At 40.9% G+C, this 21,044-nt stretch overlaps 1 protein-coding gene across 2 annotated transcripts in view; it reads left to right on the top strand.

The window, feature by feature from the left end:
* Positions 1-21,044, top strand: part of CD109 (CD109 molecule) — a 184,274-nt gene that overhangs the window by 90,223 nt on the left and 73,007 nt on the right. For both annotated transcript variants that reach the window (XM_007516316.3, XM_060205388.1), the window contains 9 exons: positions 143-227; positions 2,282-2,378; positions 2,920-3,061; positions 4,383-4,492; positions 8,274-8,498; positions 10,037-10,138; positions 10,226-10,288; positions 12,267-12,443; positions 13,828-13,980. In XM_007516316.3, coding sequence (XP_007516378.1) covers positions 143-227; positions 2,282-2,378; positions 2,920-3,061; positions 4,383-4,492; positions 8,274-8,498; positions 10,037-10,138; positions 10,226-10,288; positions 12,267-12,443; positions 13,828-13,980 — 1,154 coding nt within the window. The remainder of the gene's footprint in view (positions 1-142; positions 228-2,281; positions 2,379-2,919; positions 3,062-4,382; positions 4,493-8,273; positions 8,499-10,036; positions 10,139-10,225; positions 10,289-12,266; positions 12,444-13,827; positions 13,981-21,044) is intronic.

The raw sequence follows: 21,044 nt of genomic DNA on the forward strand, positions 1-21,044 counted from the left end.
CTAATATGTTACCATACATATCTATAATTATGTTTAAATAACACTGGTTGTCATTCCCTTCATCAAATTCTAGTCTTAATTTTGTTAAGCTGAAGATGACTAAGTAATCTTTAAAATATTGACACTGGCTTTTCTTTTTCAGTATTACCAAAATTTGAAGTTGCTTTGCAAACACCACTATACTGTTCTTTGAATTCTAAAAGCTTAACTGGTACCGTGACAGCAAAGTAAGTACATTTTTCCTTTTATGGCTATGAACTACTGTACAACTCTGTGACAGAGAGTTCAGTACTTACTCTAGAATATCACCACCATTTCCTTCTGGATTAGAAACAAGTGTCTATAATAAATAATTAAGTATGAGAGATGTCTGCACAACCCTTTGTATCCATCACTTTGTTTCCAAGCTGAGCTAGTTCTAAATCGTTTTCACAGGGTAGTATGTTGACAAGACTTATCAGTTCGTTTACATTGTAGCTTGTGTCTGATTACCAAAAATAAATAAATAAATGAATAAATAAATAAATAAATTTATATATTCCCCACTCATCTGTTGTGACTTGAGGCAACTTACCTTAATTTTTTCCCCCTGAAAGATATGTATAATTTTTTTCCCTTAACATCACTCAACTCTGGCATAGGTGGTGCTGGGAATTGAATCTGGGTCTTAATGCAATGCAAGTTCATCAGCCTCTGAGCTGCTTCCCTTGTCATTTTTTTCTTGAATCTCCTTTTAGCTTTCTACTATTTATTAAAACATTCTTTAGATTTATTTGTGTGTGTATGTGTATGTGTGTGTGTGTGTGTGTGTGAGAGAGAGAGAGAGAGAGAGAGAGAGAGAGAGAGAGAGAGAAATATCACATTGCTTGAGATGGTGCTGGGGATTGAACCTGGGGTCTCTGGGACTTGAGGCATACAAATCTAGTGCTATCTCCCTGGCCTGGTAACTTTTATTTGGAAGTACTGATATCTGTATTTTTCTCTCTGAAATATATTTAGTTTCGTAATACATCTGTAGTAATTGTTAAGAGCTAGCCTTGACCTTGGGTCATCACCTTTTTTTCTTTAGTATATATTATTTATTTACTATTTGATAGAGACAGAGAGAAATTGAAGGGGGGAGAGATAGAGAGGGAAAGAGACAGATATCTGCAGCCCTGCTTCACTACTCATGAAGATTTTTCTCCCTGCAGGTCAAGGTCCCAGGGCTTGAACCTGGGTCCTTGTGCATTGTAATGTGTGTGCTTCACCAGGTGTGCCACTGCCTGGCTCTTGGTTATCATAATGCCTCATGGCCTTCCTCTCCTGGTGAGAGTTTGAGGCAGTGACAGGAGATGGACAGAAGGATTCCTAGTTGAAGTGGTTCACAGGCCAGCATATTCTGAGGACTCCTGCTTTGAGATTTCACTTAATTATTACCCTGCGTTTGATCCTAGACATTCTGTCTGGGATTCTTTTAAAAGAGTGCTTTAAGTATGCTTATAAAACTTATTGGGTTCAAATTGACACAAACCATCTTCTGTTCCCATGGCTTAAGTTGACTGTGGAGCCTTTCCTTGCACATGCTTTTGGTTTGCAGGGATGGAATTGAATATAGTCAGTTAAAGCAGAGGCTCTTGATCAGCTCTTCCAGATAGAGACAGAGGCAAAGAGGGTTAAGATAGCACAGGACCAAGTCTTCCCCCAATGCAGATGAGATTTGGGGTTTCCATTTTGGAAAATGTTAGCAGATCTATTTTAGGTATATTCCAAGGGGCCTATGACTTTACTTCTCTCTGTCTTTTTTAAAAAAATTTTATTTATAAAAATGAAACACAAAAACCGTAGGATAAGAGGGGCACAACGTCACACAATTCCCACCACCAGAACTCCGTATCTCATCCCCTCCCCTGGTAGCTTTCCTATTCTTTATCCCTCTGGGAGTATGGAGCAAGGGACATAATGGGGTGCAGAAGGTGGAAAGTCTGGCTTCTGTAATTGCTTCCCCACTAAACATGGGCATTGACAGGGTGATCCATACTCCCAGCCTGTCTCTCTCTTTCCCTAGTGAGGATACATCCCCTTTGCCTCCCAATTTCTGTGTGTTGTATCAAATAAAGTAAATAAAATGATAAAAAACCAAAAAGTCTTCCCATTTTAGAGATAATTTCAAGGATTTATAAAGGAATTCCCTATATTTAATTAAAACCATTGCTGTAAGAGCTTGTTAATGTAATTTTTAAAGTTGAACTGCCAATGTGTATTATTAAAATATTATTTATCTCATGATGTTGATTTTTAGGTATACTTATGGGAAACCAGTGAAAGGAGATGTAACACTTACATTTTCACTTTTGTCCTTTTGGGGATTGAAGAAAAATATTACCAAAAAAATTAAGGTAACTTTTGCACGCATAATTTACTTCTTTTTACAGATATATATATACATACATACATACATATGTATATATGTATATATATATATACATATGTATGTATGTATGTATATATATATTTACTTATTGGATAGAAACAGAGAAAAATTGAGAGGGCAGGGGAGATAGAGAGGGAGACAGACAGAGAAACACCTGTAGACCTGCTTCATTGCTTGTGAAACTTTCTTGCAAGTGGGGAGTGGGGGCTTCACGCACCTTGTAACGTGCACTCAACCAGGTGCACCACCACCTGGCCCCCTACACACCTTCTAATTTCTTATGGGGAAAATTATAAAGCATACTTTTTCTAGAAATGGGACTTTGGTGCTGAATTAGCACATTATTCAGAGTAAAAGAAAACAGAAGCTTTTTAGCAGTGGCCATAGGAGGATTCACCCATTTATAGTGATTAAAATGGAATCAGAGCCATTGTATCATTGTGAGCTTGTCTTCTTATAAATCGAATTTGAAATAAAGACTGACACGGCACTTTGAATCAAAACAGATTGATGGATCTGCAAACTTTTCTTTTACCAACGAAGAGATGAAAAAGGTAATAGGTTCTTCTCATGAGCTTTCTGAACACGTGACTCCATCTGTTCCTGGGCCAGTAGAAATTTTAGCCACAGTGACAGAATCTCTTACAGGTTAGTCAACTTGGAAGTGAGGTAAGCCGTGTGGTACTACTCTTTGTTATTTTTCTTGTTATAACCAGCATGCTTGTTAGGGAATATGACCGCCTTTTGAATGGTGCTCTAGAGGTTGGCTGGTGGTGACACACATGTTAAATGTGCAAGGACCCAGGTTCAACCCCCAGTCCTCCCTTGCTTCCCGATTGGTGAAGCAGTGCTGTGGATTTCTCTCTTTCTCTCTCTCCTCCTTTCTCTTGATTTCTGGCTGTCTCTCTCCAATAAATAAATAAAGATAATAATAATAATAACCCCCCCTAAAGGTTCTTGTTAATGATGAAATGGTCATGACTGTTCATTAACTTGCAGATGGTCATAATGATGGCAAAGTTAGTTTTTTATGAAAGTTGGTGCTTCATCAATCACACATGATAGGTACCTATACTTTTCCCATTTCTAGCCTTTGTGTTTAGGCTGAAAGGTACATGGAAAGGTCAACCATTTTAGCTGACAAACCATCTTTTTTTAAAATTATTTAACATCCATCTGAAAGCTACCCTTTCCTTGAAAAGTTTTCTTTTCTTTTGCCTCCAGGGTTATTGCTGGGGCTCAGTGTCTGCACCACAAATCCACTGCTCCTGGAGGCCACCTTTCCCTTTTGTTGCCCTTGTTGTCTATTGTTGTTGTTAATATCGTTGTTGGATAGGACAGAGAGAAATGGAGAGAGGGAGAAGATAGAGAGAGGGAGAGAAAGATAGACACCTACAGAACTGCTTCACCACCTGTGAAGCAACTCCCCTGCAGGTGGGGAGCTGGGGGGGCTTGAACCAGGGTCCATACACTGGTCCTTGTGCTTTGCGCCACGTGGTGTGTGCTTAACCCGCTGCGCTACCACCCGGCCCCCTCTTTTTTATCTTTTAAAATTATCAGAGAGAGAGAGGAAGGGGGGCTGATTAGAGCCTCACTCTGGCACATGCGTTGTTGGGGGTTAAACTCAGCATTCCATGCCTGTGAATCCTGTGCTCCACTCACTGTGCTGCCTATGGGCCATGACAATCGTTCTTTAATATTAAAAGTTTAATCACATGGAATTTTCAGTTACAATCACAGCTACTTTCACCAACCCGCAGTGAAACCACAAATGTGTCTTAATTTGTGCAAATGTCATTTAGCGAGTTTAGAAGGCAATTCTCTTGGCCTTATCAGTGTGAGAATGAAGTTTCCACGTCCTGAGTTCGTAATCCTTTGGAGAAGTAGCTCAAATGGAGAGATTTGGTAGGCAGAAGATGATGGTGAAATATTACTCTTGCTTTCTAATTGGTACACTTTCCCAAAACAGGTATCTCAAGAAATGCAAGTTCGAATGTATTTTTCAAACAATACGATTACACTATTGATTTTTTTGATTATGCTACTGTCTTGAAGCCATCTCTCAACTTCACAGCCACTGTAAGTTCACATATTTGTTACTGGTGTAAAACAGCAAGATCAATTTAGTGGAGCAGAATGGGGAATGGTTTTTTTCGGGGCTCTTCATACATTTTAAGCCAAACGTAGATAGAATACTTTCCTTTTTAGATAGATGAAGCATATAGAATGGTTTCTCAAATGAGTTCTAACTCAAAATACAGCTGGGATACTTCTAACATTCCTCTATCAATTTAAGTAAGTACTTGTATTGCTACACTGAGATTTTAATAGTTAGATACAAATAAAAAGTTTGCAATTAAAATTTGATTTTTAATAATGACTGAGATAGCACTGGGTGTAGTTTTCAAAGTTAAGAAAGACCTAGTCCCTACCACAGGTTGACAGTTTTTGTGTTGGTGACAAGAAAATACATGAAGCCAGGGAATAGCTCACCTGGTAGAGTTTGTACCTTACATTTAGGAGGTCCATCCTAGGTTTAAGTCCCAGCAACATGGGAGCAATGTGGACGGGGGCAGCTTCACAGATGGTGGAACAGTGCTGTGTTATTTCCCCTGTATTCATCTCTCTCTCATTAAGGTAGAGTGAAAGAAAAATTCGCAAAGAGGTACTATCACACATTTGATAATAAGGAAAACACACACACAGTGCTGGGATATTGTACAGATGTGGTTGAGTTAGGCAGGACCTACAAACCACCATATTTCCATGCGAGTATTATTATTTACATATCAGTCTTCTGCCTTGTTTTAAAATGACTCCTCTGCCACCACATTAACCCCTCAGGGTATCACCCATTCCCGCGAGCTAAAAAAATATAGTAACCATTACTACAGAAGCTTTCTACCTTCCCAGAGTGCCTTGTTTTCTGCACCCACTTTCCTACCCAATTTCGTCTTGACTTGCCACTTCCAGAATTCTCCTATAAAAGTCACTCCTGTTTCTGCTCTCTCTCTTTTTCTCTTTTGCATCCCAACCTGGAGAAGGGCTGGCATGCATAGCAGGAGGCAGCCATTTTGCTAGCTCCACATGGCCTAAACCTGCTGTGCTCACACCCGACTCTGGGGTGTCTGCATGAATAAAGATTTGTGTTTGCACTCTGCCACGAGTTCCTGGTCTCTTCTCTCTCCAGTGACTAGCCCGGCAACACAGTAACTATTATGGTCTCTCTCTCTCTCTCTCTCTCTCTCTCTCTCTCTCCTAGAGCATTGCTCAGCTCGGGTTTATGGTGGTACTGGAGATTAAACCTAGGACCTTGGAGCTTCAGGCATGAAAATCATTTGCATAACCACTGTGCTGCCTCTCTCACTATCCTTGGTTATAATTCAAGCCAGGATAAGATTAGTAACATGAGTGGTGGGAATTGTGTGGAATTGTATCCCTCTTATCCTGTGGTCTTGTCAGTATTTCCATTTTATAAATAAAAATTAAAAAAAATTAGTATCATGAATAAATTTGTCTTTTTAATAATAAAAGCTCTTTTGAAAATATTAATTTTCACACACACACTACACACACACACACACACCCAGAGCACTACTCAGTTCAGGCTAAGGGTGGTGTTGCAGATTGAACCTGGGAGCTTAGAGCCTCAGGAATGAAAATCTTTTGCATAACTACTATGTTATCTCCTCACCCCCCCAATAGGAATAAATTTCTTTCTTTTTTTTTGATACCAGGGTTACTGCTGAAGCTTAGTGCCTACCTACATTATGAATCCAGCACTGCCAAAGTCCTTTTTTAAAACTTCTATTTTTTTTTTTACTTGGTAATGCAGAGAGAAATTGAGACACCTGCAAATGTATGATAGAAAGGGAGAGAGAAAAAGAGACACTGGCAACTCTGTTTCACCACTCATGAAGCTCCCTCCTCACAAGTAAGGACTGGAGTTTGAACATGTGCCCTTACAAATTGTAACCCATATGCATGAGGTGTGCCACTGCCTGGCCCCCCCATAAATAGATGTCTATAGGCTCTTTCAACCAAAAGTTGACAAACTTTGCCTGTGAGGTGCTACATGATAAATATTTTCAGCTTTGTAGGCCATGTGGTATTTGCCACAAAGACTTAGCACTGCCATTGTAGCATGACCGAAACCCCAACCACTTTGTGACCTCCCTGCCAAGAAAGCTTGGCTTACAGAAAGACTACATTCATTCTCCCTGTTGAGTGGATCAAGAGATTTTTTTTTCCCCCGATACTTCCTAGTTGCTTCTGACTTGGTGGTTTGACAGGTAAGTGAGGAAGCTGCAGGTCCAAATGAATTGGATGAAACAAGGAGAGTTCAGACAGGCGGACTCAGCGTTGCCTTATGGATGAGGGCCTTTAAGGGAGACTGCAGGAAGGGTTAAGAGTTAAGCTACTTGCTGAAATGTGTTTGGGGAGTATTTGGATGTGAGGGTGGGATGGCAAGGAGCAAGATGAGCTCAGCATGAGGTAGGAGCATTGCCTGGCTAGCTCAGAGTGTATTTAGGCAACAGTGAGCAGACGATGCAATTGCAATACAGAGTGTGTCTAGGAGGGGTCAGATGTAACCGGAAAGGCCGGGTGGTGGTGTACTTGGTGGGTGGTACACATTACAGTGTTCAAGAACCCAGGTTCAAGTCCCTAATTCCTACCAGCAGGGAGGAAGCTTCAGTTGTGTAATAGTTCTAAAGGTCTTTATCTCTATCACTATTTCTATCTCTTTATCTATATCTTTTTTTTTTAAAAAAATATTTTAGTAGTGATTTAATTATGGGATCAAGATTGTGGCCTAAGAGGGATACAATTCCACACAATTCTCACCATCTGAGTCCTGTATCCCATTCCCTCCATTGGAAGCTTCCCTAGTCTTTATCCCTCTGGGAGTATGGGTCAAATATCTTTATGGGGTGCAGAAGGTGGAAGGTCTGGCTTCTGTAATTGCTTCTTCGCTGGACATGGGCATTGGTAAGTTGATCCACAACCCCAGCCTGTTCCTGTCTTTCCCTAGTGGGGCAGGGCTCTGGGAGGTGAGGTTCCAGGACACATTGGTGAGATCATCTCCCCAGGGAAGTCAGGTTGGTGTCATGGTAACAGCTGCAATTTGGTGGCTGAAAATTGGTAAGATAGAAAACAGAATAAATTATTTAATAATCTAGAACCTAAATGTAAGAATATAGCAGATGAGATTTGGGGCCTTCATGTTGGAAGAAATTAGGAAGTCTATTTTAGGTCTATTCCGATGGGCCTGTGACTTAACTACTCTTTGCCTGGGCCTGACAGCTAACATGCAGGTGGGCTAAAAGTGTTGTCTGGCAAGATGGTGTCAGAGTTGGGAATAGGACTAGAAAGCCAGATCAGGGCAGAGAGAAGCTTTCAAATAGGGGTCTCTATCTATATTCACCCATCTCTATATTACCTTTGTCTATTTCTATCTGCCTCTATCTTTATTTCTATCTCTATCTCCAACACTTTCTACCTCTGACTGCCCCTTCCCTCTCAATTTCCCATTGTCTGTATCCAAAATAAATAAATTAAAATACTAAAAGAAAAAATGTTCAGCAAGGGCCAAAGCTTGGGGTGTGGGGAGTTGTGTCTCACTCAGGTATTTGAGTTTTCAGCTGTAGACATGAAACATCAAGGAGCCTTGTGAATGGGGAGGGCTGGGGTGGATGGGAGGGGATGGGAAGGACAGTGGAGCTTCTAGGGTGGAGGAAGATAAAGTTTGAGGACACTGTGGTGTGTTAATGCTTATCATGGAGAGATAAGGAGCTCTATACTTGTGAAGACAGTAGTCTTGCAGATCCACAACTCTCCAATGTTGTGTTTTGATCATTAGGTCAAGGTGGCTCGAAGTGATGGCAGTCTGCTGACTCATGAAGAAAGAAGAAATAATGTCATCATAAGAGTGACACAGAAAAATAGCACTCAGATTTGGAGCCGTTGGGACAATGAGAATCAGGAAATGCTATCTGTCCAGATCATAAATTATACTGTCCCTTCCAATGGAATTTTTAAAATTGAATTCCCCATTCTTAATGATTCCAGCAAGCTACAATTGAAGGTGCTGTTTTCTTCATCGTGATGCTTAATAGCAATGTTGCAATTATAATCTTCCAATAAGTGTTCAGTTGTGCGGGAGGGGCAAAGTGCACACGAAGTGGATGCATGTTTATCTCTTTAAAAATGGGGGGGAAGGAAATGGGTGCTGGATGATAATTCATCACACAGCACATATACCTGCTCACATACAAGGTTCCGGTTTTGAGTTCATGGAGTACTGTGGATGGATCAGGGGAGCTGTAGGGATTGTGCAGTAGTGCTATGATATCTCTCTTCTTTGTCTGCCATTCTCTCTCCTTTCTCTTTGAAATGAACAAAAAACTGGTCTAGGGGAACCTTTTAGTGACAGTGTCGTGTGTACACCCTGCTATGGGTTCATTTTTCATTGCCATATCTAAAAATAAAATGGAGGCAAGTTTTGAAACGTTCCCCATTCCTCTCTGCCTCTCTCCTTCTCTTCCCCTCCCCTCTTCTTTCCTTTCTTTTCCCACTTGACCACTTGAGCCTCAAGCCTGCATGATTTTACCTCTTGGAAGCCTTTTTTCCCCCCCGCCCTTTCAACTTCAGACGTGCAGTGAGAGAGACAGTGAGGAGAGGCACCACATCGCAATTCCTTTGTTGATGGAGCTTCCCTTGTATAGTGTAAGGTGCTTCTTCTGTGTTTCAGGTCCTCAAGCATGACAGTGTGTGCTTTGCCCGTTGAGTTATCTCTTGACTCCTGTTCCTATTCCTTTTTTTTTTTTTTTTTTGTAGTTTGGGTCTGCCGCAGGCCTGTGAGTTTTTCAGTTTTTATTTGTTGATTAGATCCAGTTGGGTGGGGCCTATAACTTTTTTATTGTTGTTTGTAATTGAGCTCTGTGTTAGACAGAGAAGGGAAAGACACCTCTTCCATTTTCTTTCTTTTTCTTTTAGTTTTTATTATAAAATGGAAACACTGACAAGACCACAGGATAAGAGGGGTACAACTCCACACAGTTCCCACTACCAGAACTCTGTATCCCATCCCCTCCCCTGATAGCTTTCTTATTCTTTAACCCTCTGGGAGTATGGGCCCACGGTCATTATGGGGTGCAGAAGGTGGAAGGTCTGGCTTCTGCAATTGCTTCCCCACTGCACATGGGCATTGGCAGATTGATCCATACTCCCAGTCTGTCTCTGTCTTTGCCTGGTGGGGCAGGGCTCTGGGGAAGCGGAGTTCCAGGACACATTGTTGGGGTCGTCTGCTCTAGAATCCTCTTCCATTTTCTATTATCTCAGCAGTATTGTCTAACCATCTGCCTTTGTTTCTGAACTGAATTAGCGACTGTGCTTTTTCCTCTTACATTGATGAAGACCCATTTCTCTGTGTTAAAACTATCAGTTTCTTTACAGTATAAGCTATATAGTGATTAAAATCAGTGTTTGGGGAATGTATTTTTCCTGCATGAAAAAAGTGAAAGTGTATTAGTTTTTCTGCAGTTGTTGAACAGGCAGAAAGCATCTTTCCTAAGGTTGTTACTAACTATGAATTTTATTTGCTCTTTTTGCCTTTTGCTACAGGCATCATTTCTTGATAGCGAAGGTGGTATTGCAGTTCATGGCGTATTTATGTCTCCCAGTAAGACATATATCCAACTGAAAACAAGAGAAGAAAGCATAGTGGTACTGCCTATAATCACTTGTAATTGGATTGTAATTATTTTTCTCTTGCCATTTTTATGTGTATATAATTAGTGTGTTTTTTCCTAGGTGGGGTCACCGTTTGAACTGGTGGTGAGTAGCAGCAAGTCATTGAAGGAGTTCAGCTATATGGTAAATTTCTTTATTAGTGATTTAATAATGATTAGCAATATTGTAAGACAACACGGGTATGATTCCATACATTTCCCACCACCAGAGTTCCTTGTTCCATGCCCTCCATTGGAAGGTTCCCTATTCTTTATCCCTCTGGGAGTATAGACCAAAATTCTTAAGTCATATCTATTTATTTATTTATTGGATAGAGACAGAGAGGAAATTGAGAGGAGAGGGGGGAGATAGATAGATAGAGAGAGAGAGTCAGAGCTTTACCACTCACAAAGCCTTTTCCCTGCAGGTGGGGACTAGGGGCTTGAACCTGAGTCCTTGTGAACTGTAATGTGAGCGCTTAACCAGGTGCACCACCACCTGGCCCCTAGACCAAAATTCTTTATGGGGTGCAGAAGGTGGAAGGTCTGGCTTCTGCAATTGCTTCTCTGGGCATTGGCAGGTGGATCCATACCCCCAGCCTGTTTCTATCTTTCCCTAGTGAGGTAGGGATCTGGGGAGGTGAGTTTCCAGGACACATTGGTGAGGTCATCTGTCCAGGGAAGTCAGGTTGGTGTCATGGTAGCATCTACAACTTGGTGGCTGAGAGTTGGTAAGATATAAAGCAGTACAAATTGTGTAATAATTAGGAACCTAAAGGTAAGAATAGAGCAGATGGAACTATGGGTCTTCGTGTGGAAAGAAGCTAGGAAGTCTATTTTAGGTATGTTACAAGGGGACCATGACTTTAGTAATTTTTGCCTGAGCCTGATAGCTAACGTACAGGTGGGCTAAAAGTACTGTTTGGGAAGGTGGTGTTAGAGTTTAGAAAAGGAGTAGAAAGCTAGATTAGGGTAGAGAGTAGCTCCCAAATATGAGGGAAGTATATAAATACTGTTAACTTTAAACCCCATTGATCTGAGCCTAGGGCCCATATCTGCTCATATTTAGCACAGAAGCCTGTATGACCGCTGAGTCTCTGCCAGTCTGAGCTCACAGTTCATGGTCACAGCTAGGAACATTTTAGCTTGCAGTTATTTCAGGACCCCTCTTCCTTGGGTGACCTAGCCTCCCTTTGGAGAGTCCCTACCATTACAGAACAACCTTATATGGTTCCTGCCTAAGTCTAGACTCAAATAATTTTTGAAAAAAGTCAGCCTGACACCTGTTCAGCCTGTTCTTTGTAGAGTTATACTCACAATATCTTTTTTTTATCTTTCTTATCAATTTTTGAAGTTTCAAGATTGAAAAATTAGATCCTGCATTATGTTTAAGATTTAAATTTTTATGAAATAAACCACATACTCACTATATAAAATTAGCAAAGATAAATAAAACAAACAAAAAGGAAATAAAATGCTATTCACAGACTTTTAATAAACCTTTCTTCTCAATAGTGTCCCCCCATATTTGTGCCAGAAATAAATTCTGGAATATGAAGTAATTGTGTCAGTTAGGGTTACTTTACATTACCTTAATTCTGTATTTCAGTGTCATTTCTTCATTGATTAGGGATAATTTTTTTGTTTGCATTTGAAAATGTTTTGAAGTTGATTTAAGGATTTGTACGTGTGGTTAAGATAATGATAAATCGGGGTCAGGCGGTAGTGCAGCGGGTTAAGTGCCCATGGCGCAAAGCGCAAGAACTGGCATAAGAATCTCAGTTCGAGCCCCTGGCTCCCCACCTACAGGGGAGTTGCTTCACAGGCAGTGAAACAGGTCTGCAGGTGTCTCTCTTTCTCTCCCCCTCCTCTCTCCACTTCTCTCTGTCCTATCCAACAATGAACAACATCAACAACAACGATAACCACAATGCTATTACAACAAGGGCAACAAAAAGGGGGGGGGGATGGCCTCCAGGAACAGTGGATTCATGGTACAGGCACTGAGCCCCAGCAATAACCCTGGAGGCAAAAAAAAAAAAAAAGATAATGATAAATACTGCAGTAGTTGAGTGTCTCACTACTTTTAGTACAAAATTAAGCTTGTCTGTTGTTATTTTCAGGTAGTATCCAGGGGGCAGTTGGTTGCTCTAGGCAAACAAACTTCAACAAGCTTCTCTTTAACACCAGAGAATTCTTGGGCTCCAAAAACCTGTATAATCGTGTATTATATTGAAGATGATGGGGAAGTTATAAACGATGTTCTCAAACTTCCTGTTCAGCTTGTTTTTAAAAATAAGGTAAGATTGCTGGTAATTAAAAAAAAAAACAAACTACATATATGTGAAGTCATAGAAATGCCGTATCTTTCGAAACAAATCAGCAGAACACTAGGATGTCACTCAAGTGCAATTAATTTGATTAAAAGTTTATGTACCTTTTTCAAACTCTGGCTAAGCCTCTGCCTATCTAGTTGCTGCTTATGCTTTTCTGTGTGTGGGGGTCTTATTTGTAAGATATGATGCTTTGCTTTAAGACTTTAATTCAAATTATTGAGGCAGTTTTAGGACTTCTCATGTGGGTAAGTCAGTATTATTCTGACATGGAATTTTGGAGACAAAATAGAATCTGTGTGGTATTGATTTTGTTGTATCTACATTAGCACATAGAGAATAAAATGAAGTGTGTGCTAATTTTCTGGTCTGCAGTGGAGCAGTAACTTGTATTCCCTTCTAAGTCCAGATTGACAACATTTTAGCATCTTGTTTCTCTCTCTTTCTTTCTTTCTTCCTTTCTTCCTTCCTTCCTTCCTCTCTTTCTCTCTCTCTTTCTTATGTTATTTCACCCAATTGTCTTTGTAATCTTTTTTGTTATTATTATTTTATTGGGAGGACTAGTGGTTTATAGTCAACAGTAAAATACAGTAGCTTGTACATGCGTAACATTTCTCAGTTTTCCACATAACGATTCAACCCCCCTCTTAGTCCTCCTCTTCCAGGACCTGAACCATCCCCCTCCCCACCTCAGAGTCTTTTTACTTTGGTGCAATACACCAAACCCAGTCTAAGTTCTGCTTTGTGTTTTCACTTCTGTTCTTATTTTTCGATTTCTGTCTATGGATGAGATCATCCCATATTCATCCTTCTCTTTCTGACTTATCTTACTTATCATGATTTCTTCAAGTTCCATCCAAATGAGGTGAAGAAAGTGAAATCACCATTTTCAATAGCTGAGTAGTATTCCAGTATGTATATATGTCACAACTTACTCAGCCACTCATCTGTTGTTGGACAAGGCATCTCTAGTTTATTTCTTCTCTCCTGTCCTTCATCAGATGCTCTGAAAATGTCATAGATGAGGCACTGGTGTCTTGTCTTCATCACTGACTGACGGGTAAGGGGTTGGGCATGGAGAAAGGGAAGAGGAATGTTAGAAGTGAAGATAATTCTGTTTTATGCCACTGTAAAAACTTCTCATGCCTCATGCTTCCACGGGAGTAGATTTTATCTCATTCTCTGGAGACGATTAGTATATAGTTTTAAAATTATTCCTGAGCAGAAGCAAAAAATAGAACATCTACTAGATATTGTCAGTAAAACGTGTCAAGTTGTGCTTTAAGGCAGTGAGTTAAATTAATCCTGTCTTCCTTCCTTCCTTCCTTCCTTTTTTTGTTTTTGTTTTTAGATAAATCTCTTTTGGAGTAAAGCAAATGCTAAACCATCTGAGAAGGTCTCTCTTAGGTTCTCTGTGACACAGCCAAATTCGCTCGTTGGCATTGTAGCTGTTGACAAAAGTGTGATGCTGATGAATGCTACAAATGAGCTGACAATGGAAAATGTGAGTCCAACTAGTGATCAGTCAGTCTTCCAAGTCAAAAGTAATCCTCCCTCCAACTGCCATCATGGAAGGAAGCTCATATGCTCAGGTCTTTGTCGTCTTACAGGGGAAGTGCCACTAAGAGTTCCCCTCATTTTCATACTATGTTTAAATTTAAGATTTTCAAGAAGGGAGTTGGAGGTTGACTTGCACTGTTATGGATGGAGAACTTTAGTTACTACTGAAGTGTCTTCTATTTTGGTCATACACAAAGATTATAGAGCCCTCACTGAATCAGGACTTTGCAGTATATTGAAGGAATGAATTCATGTTAATCTAACTTAAATTTATAAATCAGAAAGTATGTGAATATTTAATGCTGCATAAAGTAGTTTCCAATTCATTTGCCATTTTATTTTATTTTTATTTTTTATTTATAAAAAGGAAACATTGAACAGAGAGGGAAACTCAAAGCAGAATTTGACTGAATTTGGAGTAGGGCATCAAAGTAAAAACCCTGGGTTGACGGTGAGGGTGGACGTTTGGCTTCATGGGGTGGGGGGAAAGGGGGGAGATGGGATGGGACACAGTCTTTTGGTGGTGGGAATGGTGTTTATGTATACGCCTATTAATTTCTAGTCATATAAATCACTAATTAATATGAGAGGGGAATATTTTATTTTTAATAAAATAAAGGAAACATGGATAAAACCATAGGATAAGAGGTGTACAATTCCACACAATTCCCACCACCAGAACTCCGTATCCCATCCCTCGATAGCTTTCCTATTCTTTAACCCTCTGGAAGTATGGACCCAAGGTCATTGTGGGATGCAGAAGGTGGAAGGTCTGGCTTCTGTAATTGCTTCCCCACTGAACATGGGCGTTGATAGGTCGATCCATACTCCCAGCCTGCCTCTCTCTTTCCCTAGTGGGGCGGGATTCTGGGGAAGCGTGCCTCCAGGACACATTGGTGGAGTTGTCTGTCCAGGGAAGTCTGTTTGGCATCATGGTAGCATCTGGAACCTGGTGGCTGAAAAGAGAGTTAACATAAAAAGCCAGGGAGTCCGGCGATAGCGCAGTGGGTTAAGCACACGTGGTGCAAAGCTCAACGACTGGCGTAAGGATCCCGGTTTCCCCGGTTTCCCCGGTTTGAGCCCCCGGCTCCCCATCTGCAGGGGAGTCGCTTCACAAGCGGTGAAGCAGGTCTGCAGGTGTCTGTCTTTCTCTCCCCCTCTCTGTGTTCCCCTCCAGTCTCCATTTCTCTCTGTCCTATCCAACGACGACATCAACAAAAATAACTACAACAATAAAACAACAAGGGCAACAAAAGGGAATAAATAAATAAATATTTATATTAAAAACCACAAAAAGCCAAACAAATAGTTCATTAATCATGAACCTACAGGCTGGAATAGTGCAGATGAAGAGCCATTTTCTTTTTGTTTGTTAAGATCTTGATATGTCCTTGTGTGCAGTAATGAATTTAGATTGTTGCCTTCTCTAGATACTGTTGATTTGTCAGCTGCAACGCTCCTACTTTAATCTTTTGTTTATTTTTTGTTAACGAATCACTTCTCAGCTCTGGTTTATGGTGGTGCAGAGGACTGAACCCGAGACCTCTAGTATCTGAAGCATGAGAGATCAGTCTTTTTTTTTTAATGAATTTGTCTTTCATCTTTCTCTTTTTTTTTTAGTCTTTATTTATTATTGCATGGAGACAGAGAGAAATTGACAGGGGAGGTAGAGATAGGGAAAGAGACACAAAGACACCTGTAGCCCTGCTTTACCACTCGTGAAGTTTGTCCCCCTGCAGGTGGGGATCAGGGTCTTTAATGGAGGTCCTTGCATACTGTAAGGTATGTGCCCAACGAGGTGTGCCACCGCCTGCCCCCAGCATGAGAGTCTTTTTACATAACCATTATTCTATCTCCTCCCATCCTACTTGATCCTTGTCTTAAGTGCTCTCAGCTATTATGCTCATTTAGTTCTTATTTCTTGTTCTTGTTTTATATTGCTAGCATCTCTATCTCGTTTTTTTTCCTTTTCTTTTTTTTTTTTTTTTTTGCTGTCAGTGCTATCGCTGGGTCTCAGTGCCTGCACTATGAATCCATTGCTCCTGTGGCCATTTTTTTCTTTCAGTTTTTTTGAATAGGATAGAGAGAAATTGAGTGGGGAGGGGAGGGGAAGATAGAGAGGGAGACAGAACGGTAGACACCTACAGACTTGCTTCACCACTTGTGAAGCGACCCCCTTGCAGGTGGGGAGCCAGGGGCTCAAACTGGGATCCTTATGAAGGTCCTTGTGCTTTGTACTATGTGTGCTTAACCTGGTGTGCCACCGCCTAACCCCCACATCTCTATCTCTTTATACATATTTACAATGATTTTTAAAAGTTGTTGAGCTGACCTTTTCAATAGCTTGCTTCATGTACTATGTGTTGTCCAGTTGGATGTCTCTTAAGGAAGTTACAGGCTTTGAATAACTCGTAGATTTGGTCAGTCACAATGTCTGTTAGGGAAGGCTGGACAGCAGGCTGCAGTGCTGTGACTTTCAGGATGGGGAAAGGGCTGAGTTTCAGTGAGAAGTTATTGATTTTTTTTTCTGTTTCCTGTTTTTATTGATAATGACCTAGCATTATTTCACAATATTACAAGGTTTCAGGAGTATAGTTCCACGTGTGTGTGTATATGTAATTTCAAACCACCGCCAAAGTTCTGCACCTCTCACCTTGGATAACCACCAATGTTCTTATCTTCTTCTTGTGTGCTGTCAGTTTTCACTTAGTTAAACATTTAAACTCTCATTTAAACTTTCACATTTAAATTCTGATGACAAAGCAGTGGCAGGAAGAAGCAGTTTCTAGATGCTGTGACCCCTTAGATACTTAGAGGAAATATGAAGACTTGAGTGTTTGATCCCCGTGGCTTTCTCACTTTCCTGCCCTGAAGGGCAGAGGGGCTAATCTTTCTTCTCCATGTGTAAGGATACTGCAGGCAGCTACCACTGCTGAGTTTTTAAAAGGCTTTATCTGCTGGAAGGTCGCTTCACAAGTGGTGAAGCAGGTCTGCAGGTGTCTGTCTTTCTTTCCTCCTCTCTGTCTTCCCTTCCCCTCTCAATTTCTCTCTGTCCTATTTAATAAAATGGAAAAAATGGCCACCAGGAGCTGTAGATTTGTAGTGCAGGTACTGAGCCCCAGTGATAACCTTGGAGGCAAAAAAAAAAAGTTTTTACTATGCATCCTTTTAGTTTTTTAAAAAGATATACTTTTATTAGTGATTTAAAGATTACAATAGGGGTATAATTCCATACCATGCCCCCCACCGAAGTTCTGTGCCCCCATCTGCCTCCTATGGTGACTACCACAATTCTCCCCAGCTCATAGATATGGGCTCACTATCTATTTCTATATCTGTATCATCTATATCTATCTGTATCTATATCATCTATATCTACATCATCTATATCTATCTATCTATATATATTTCAAGTTCATTTCATTTTTTAAAGATCATTTTATTGTGGGGGGTTGGTTAGTGGCTTAAAGTAGTTGTTGACACATGGACACAGTTTTCATCTCCCTAGGATAGGTGAATACAAAACACTCTTTTCCCCAACTTAGGTCCTTTTATGAGAGAGAGAGTGAGAGAGACATAGAAAGAGACAGAGGGATGTACCCCTCATTTGGACTATCTTTTTAAAGTTTTAAAAAAATATTTATTTATTCTCCTTTGTTGCCCTTGTTGTTTTATTGTTGTAGTTATTGTTGTTGTTATTGATGTTGTCATTATCTGATAGGACAGAGAGAAATGGAGAGAGGAGGGGAAGACAGAGAGGGGGAGAGAAAGATAGACACCTGCAGACCTGCTTCACCGCTTGTGAAGCGACTCCCCTGCAGATGGGGAGCCGGGGGCTCGAACTGGGATCCTTCTGCCGGTCCTTAGGCTTTGTGCCACGTGCGCTTAACCCACTGCGCTACCACCCAACTCCCCATTTGGATTATCTTATGCTACAGGGAATAGAACTCTGGACCTCATGCATGCCACTCCTCGATTCTACAGATGAACCGTATTTTTGGCTGCTTCCACTGCTGAATTCGACAGTGAAATGGCAGGGAATGTTTGTCCTGTGACTGATCCCTTGAAGAGAAGCAAGAATAGGACTGAAGAACCTTTCTAACTGCCATTCTAATAAACTTCAGTCTCCTACTCTCTCCTAACATGCCTGTTTGAAAAGATCCTTTACTCTTCCCAGGGTTTTCTATTGCTACTTAGTTAGCCATGTTTCCTGCCTGCTTTGGTTATTTCTACAGATCTGGCTCTGGAGAAGGGAGTCAGGAGCTGGGGATAATAGACTTCATTTTGGCTTCTTTCTTGCTCGTTAAATCTGCTTGGGCTGCTGAGAGACTCTTGAATGCCTTGGAATCATTTTAAGTATGCCAGATTTTCCGGGGACAGCTTTCAGACATCAATCTGCCCTTCATTAACTCGCACTAGAGCTTTGGCAGTACTTGTTCTTTTATTGAGCCCATGAGAAAAAGAAGGGTTTCTTTATATGAGAGTGATGCTTCTTCCTAGCTAATTTCATCAATTCACACCTAAGTGTCAGCCTAAAGCAATTGCATGATTTTGCCTTCTGTGGCAGAGTGTGAGTCATGGGACGAAATCTTCTTGCTATCGTCTCCTGGTTCCATTCTCAGTAGCTGGCCTTGCTATATTTGCCAGCTTGTTGAGACATAACGGAATTTTCTGTTTTCTCTTTCTGCTGTTTTGTTTCGCCTGTTCTAGCTTCATCTTTGCTTATGGTGCATGTATTAGTAGTTATTGTCAGCAGAGCAGAAATGTGGTGTGTTTGTTGAACTCGGACTTTGTCATTGCTTTTTATTCTTGCCTTAATTTGTGTGGTTAATGCTGATATGCATAGGACAGGTATATAAAGAAGTACACTGCTCCTGGAGGCCTCCCCCCCCATTTTGTTGCCCTTGTTATTGCTGTTGTTGGATAGAACTGAGAGAAATCGAGAGAGGAGGGGAAGACAGAGGGGAAGAGAAAGACAGCTGCAGAACTGCTTCACTGCCTGTGACTTCACCCCCCCCCCCACACAAATGGGAAGTCTGGGGTGCAGATTGGGATCCTCACGCAGGTCCTTGCACTTCTCACCATGTGTGCTTAACCTGCTACACTACCGCCTTGCCCCTCCTTTTTTTTTTCATTTCTTCTATCCTTCCTCCCTCCCTCCCTTCCCCTCTCCCTTCTTTCCTTCTTTCGTTCCTTCCTTCCTCCCTTCCCTTTCCTTCCTTCCTTCTTCCTTCCTTCCTTCTTTCCTTCTCTCTCTCTCTCTCTCCTTTCTCTCTTTCTCTCCCTCCTTCCCTTCCTTTCTTCTTTCTTTCTTTTTGCCTCCAGAGTTGTCACGGGGCTTGGTGCTGGAACTATGATCCACTGCTTTTGGCGGCCATTCCCCCCCCCCCCCCATTTTATTGGATAGGACAGAGACATTGAGAGGGGAGGGGAAGACACCTGTAGACCTGTTTCACCACTTGTGAAGGGACCCTCCTGCTGATGGAGAACCCCGGGCTCGCACCAGGATCCTTGAATGGGTCCTTGCACTTTGTACTGTGTGTGCTTAACTCGGTGCTCCACTACCTGGTCCCCAAGATTTTATTTCTTTTTGTGACTGAATAATAATATCATTGTTAGCATACACATTTTGTTTATCCATTCTCCTTTTTATGGACACTTAGGTTGTTTCTACTTTTTGGCTATTGTAATGGATGCTGTGAAAATCGTTACACAAGTATCTCCTCAGGTTCCCATTTTCAGTTTTTGCTTTGTTTTGGTAGATAGGAAAGAGTGGAATCGCAGGTTCACAGTCTGTGTTTAACTTTCTGAGGAACTGCCCATTTTACTCTTTTGTACCGCTTTGTCCTGTTGTTCCTCACTCTAGCTAGCAGTATGCACCATTTAAAAGTAGCATTTTGAATGTGACAAACATAAATGTTTCACTTTGCAAAGACATTGTAATTCACTGAAGTGGCAATTGGCATTGTTCAGAGTATTAACGAGGTTGAATATTTTCCTGCTCACTAGTAATATTTATTTATTTAATTTATTCTTTTTAGCAGAGCACTGCTCAGCTCTGGTTTATGGTGGTGTGGAGGATTGAACCTGGGATTTCAGAGCCTCAGGCTTGAGAGTCTCTTTGCATAATCATTATGCTATCTACCCCCAACCATATTTCTTTTTTTTGTGTGTGAATTGTGTGATTTTTTAAACTGAGTTAAAGATTTTACAAAAATTATATTAACTATCTAATTTAACTGGTTTATTTTTTTTGCCAAACATTTGGGTGATTTTTTAACTCCCACCTCTCTATGTGTCAGGCTTGCCAATCAGTGACATTTAAGTTTTTCCTGAGCAAAACTCAAGCCCATGTTTCTTTTAAAAATTTTTATTAGTGATTTGATAATGATTAACAAGATTATATGATAACAGGGGTATAATTGCTACCACTAGAGTTCCATGTTTCATCCTCTCCATTGGAAACTTTATACCTCTGGTAGTATGGACTAAAATTCTTTATCAAGCCCATGTTTCATAGGAACTCTAGATGACTGAGTAGTTTAAGAAAACTATGAAAGTCACCCCATCAGCTGGGGCTCTAGTCGGGGCATCCTGAGATTCCCAAACAGACATGATGGTCCTAGACCTCGAATGAATCCCTCTCTCCATTGTTACCAGTCATTTCTATCAGGAACAACAAAATAGACACCTTTGTGGGCCCCCATAAGACCTTGCCCTCAACCTGTATCAACAATGGTAGAGAATGTTCCATCCTCTGAAGGGAGGATGGACAGCATACTCTATGCTACACCTGAGGAAGATGGGTCGATATTGGAGCAGCTTGGAACGTTCCTACTCATGACCACAGAATGTGAGCTCAGATCTACAGGGATGCAGAGGTCACATAGGCTTCTAGGCTGAATATGGGCCCCAGATCACATCAAATCGATGGGGTTTACAGTCAACAATATTTATGCCCCTTTCCCATATTATGGAGCTACTCCATTCCCAGATCCAGCTTTCTGG

This window comes from Erinaceus europaeus, chromosome 13 (genome assembly GCF_950295315.1).
Source record: "Erinaceus europaeus chromosome 13, mEriEur2.1, whole genome shotgun sequence".
NCBI classification, from domain to species: domain Eukaryota; kingdom Metazoa; phylum Chordata; class Mammalia; order Eulipotyphla; family Erinaceidae; genus Erinaceus; species Erinaceus europaeus.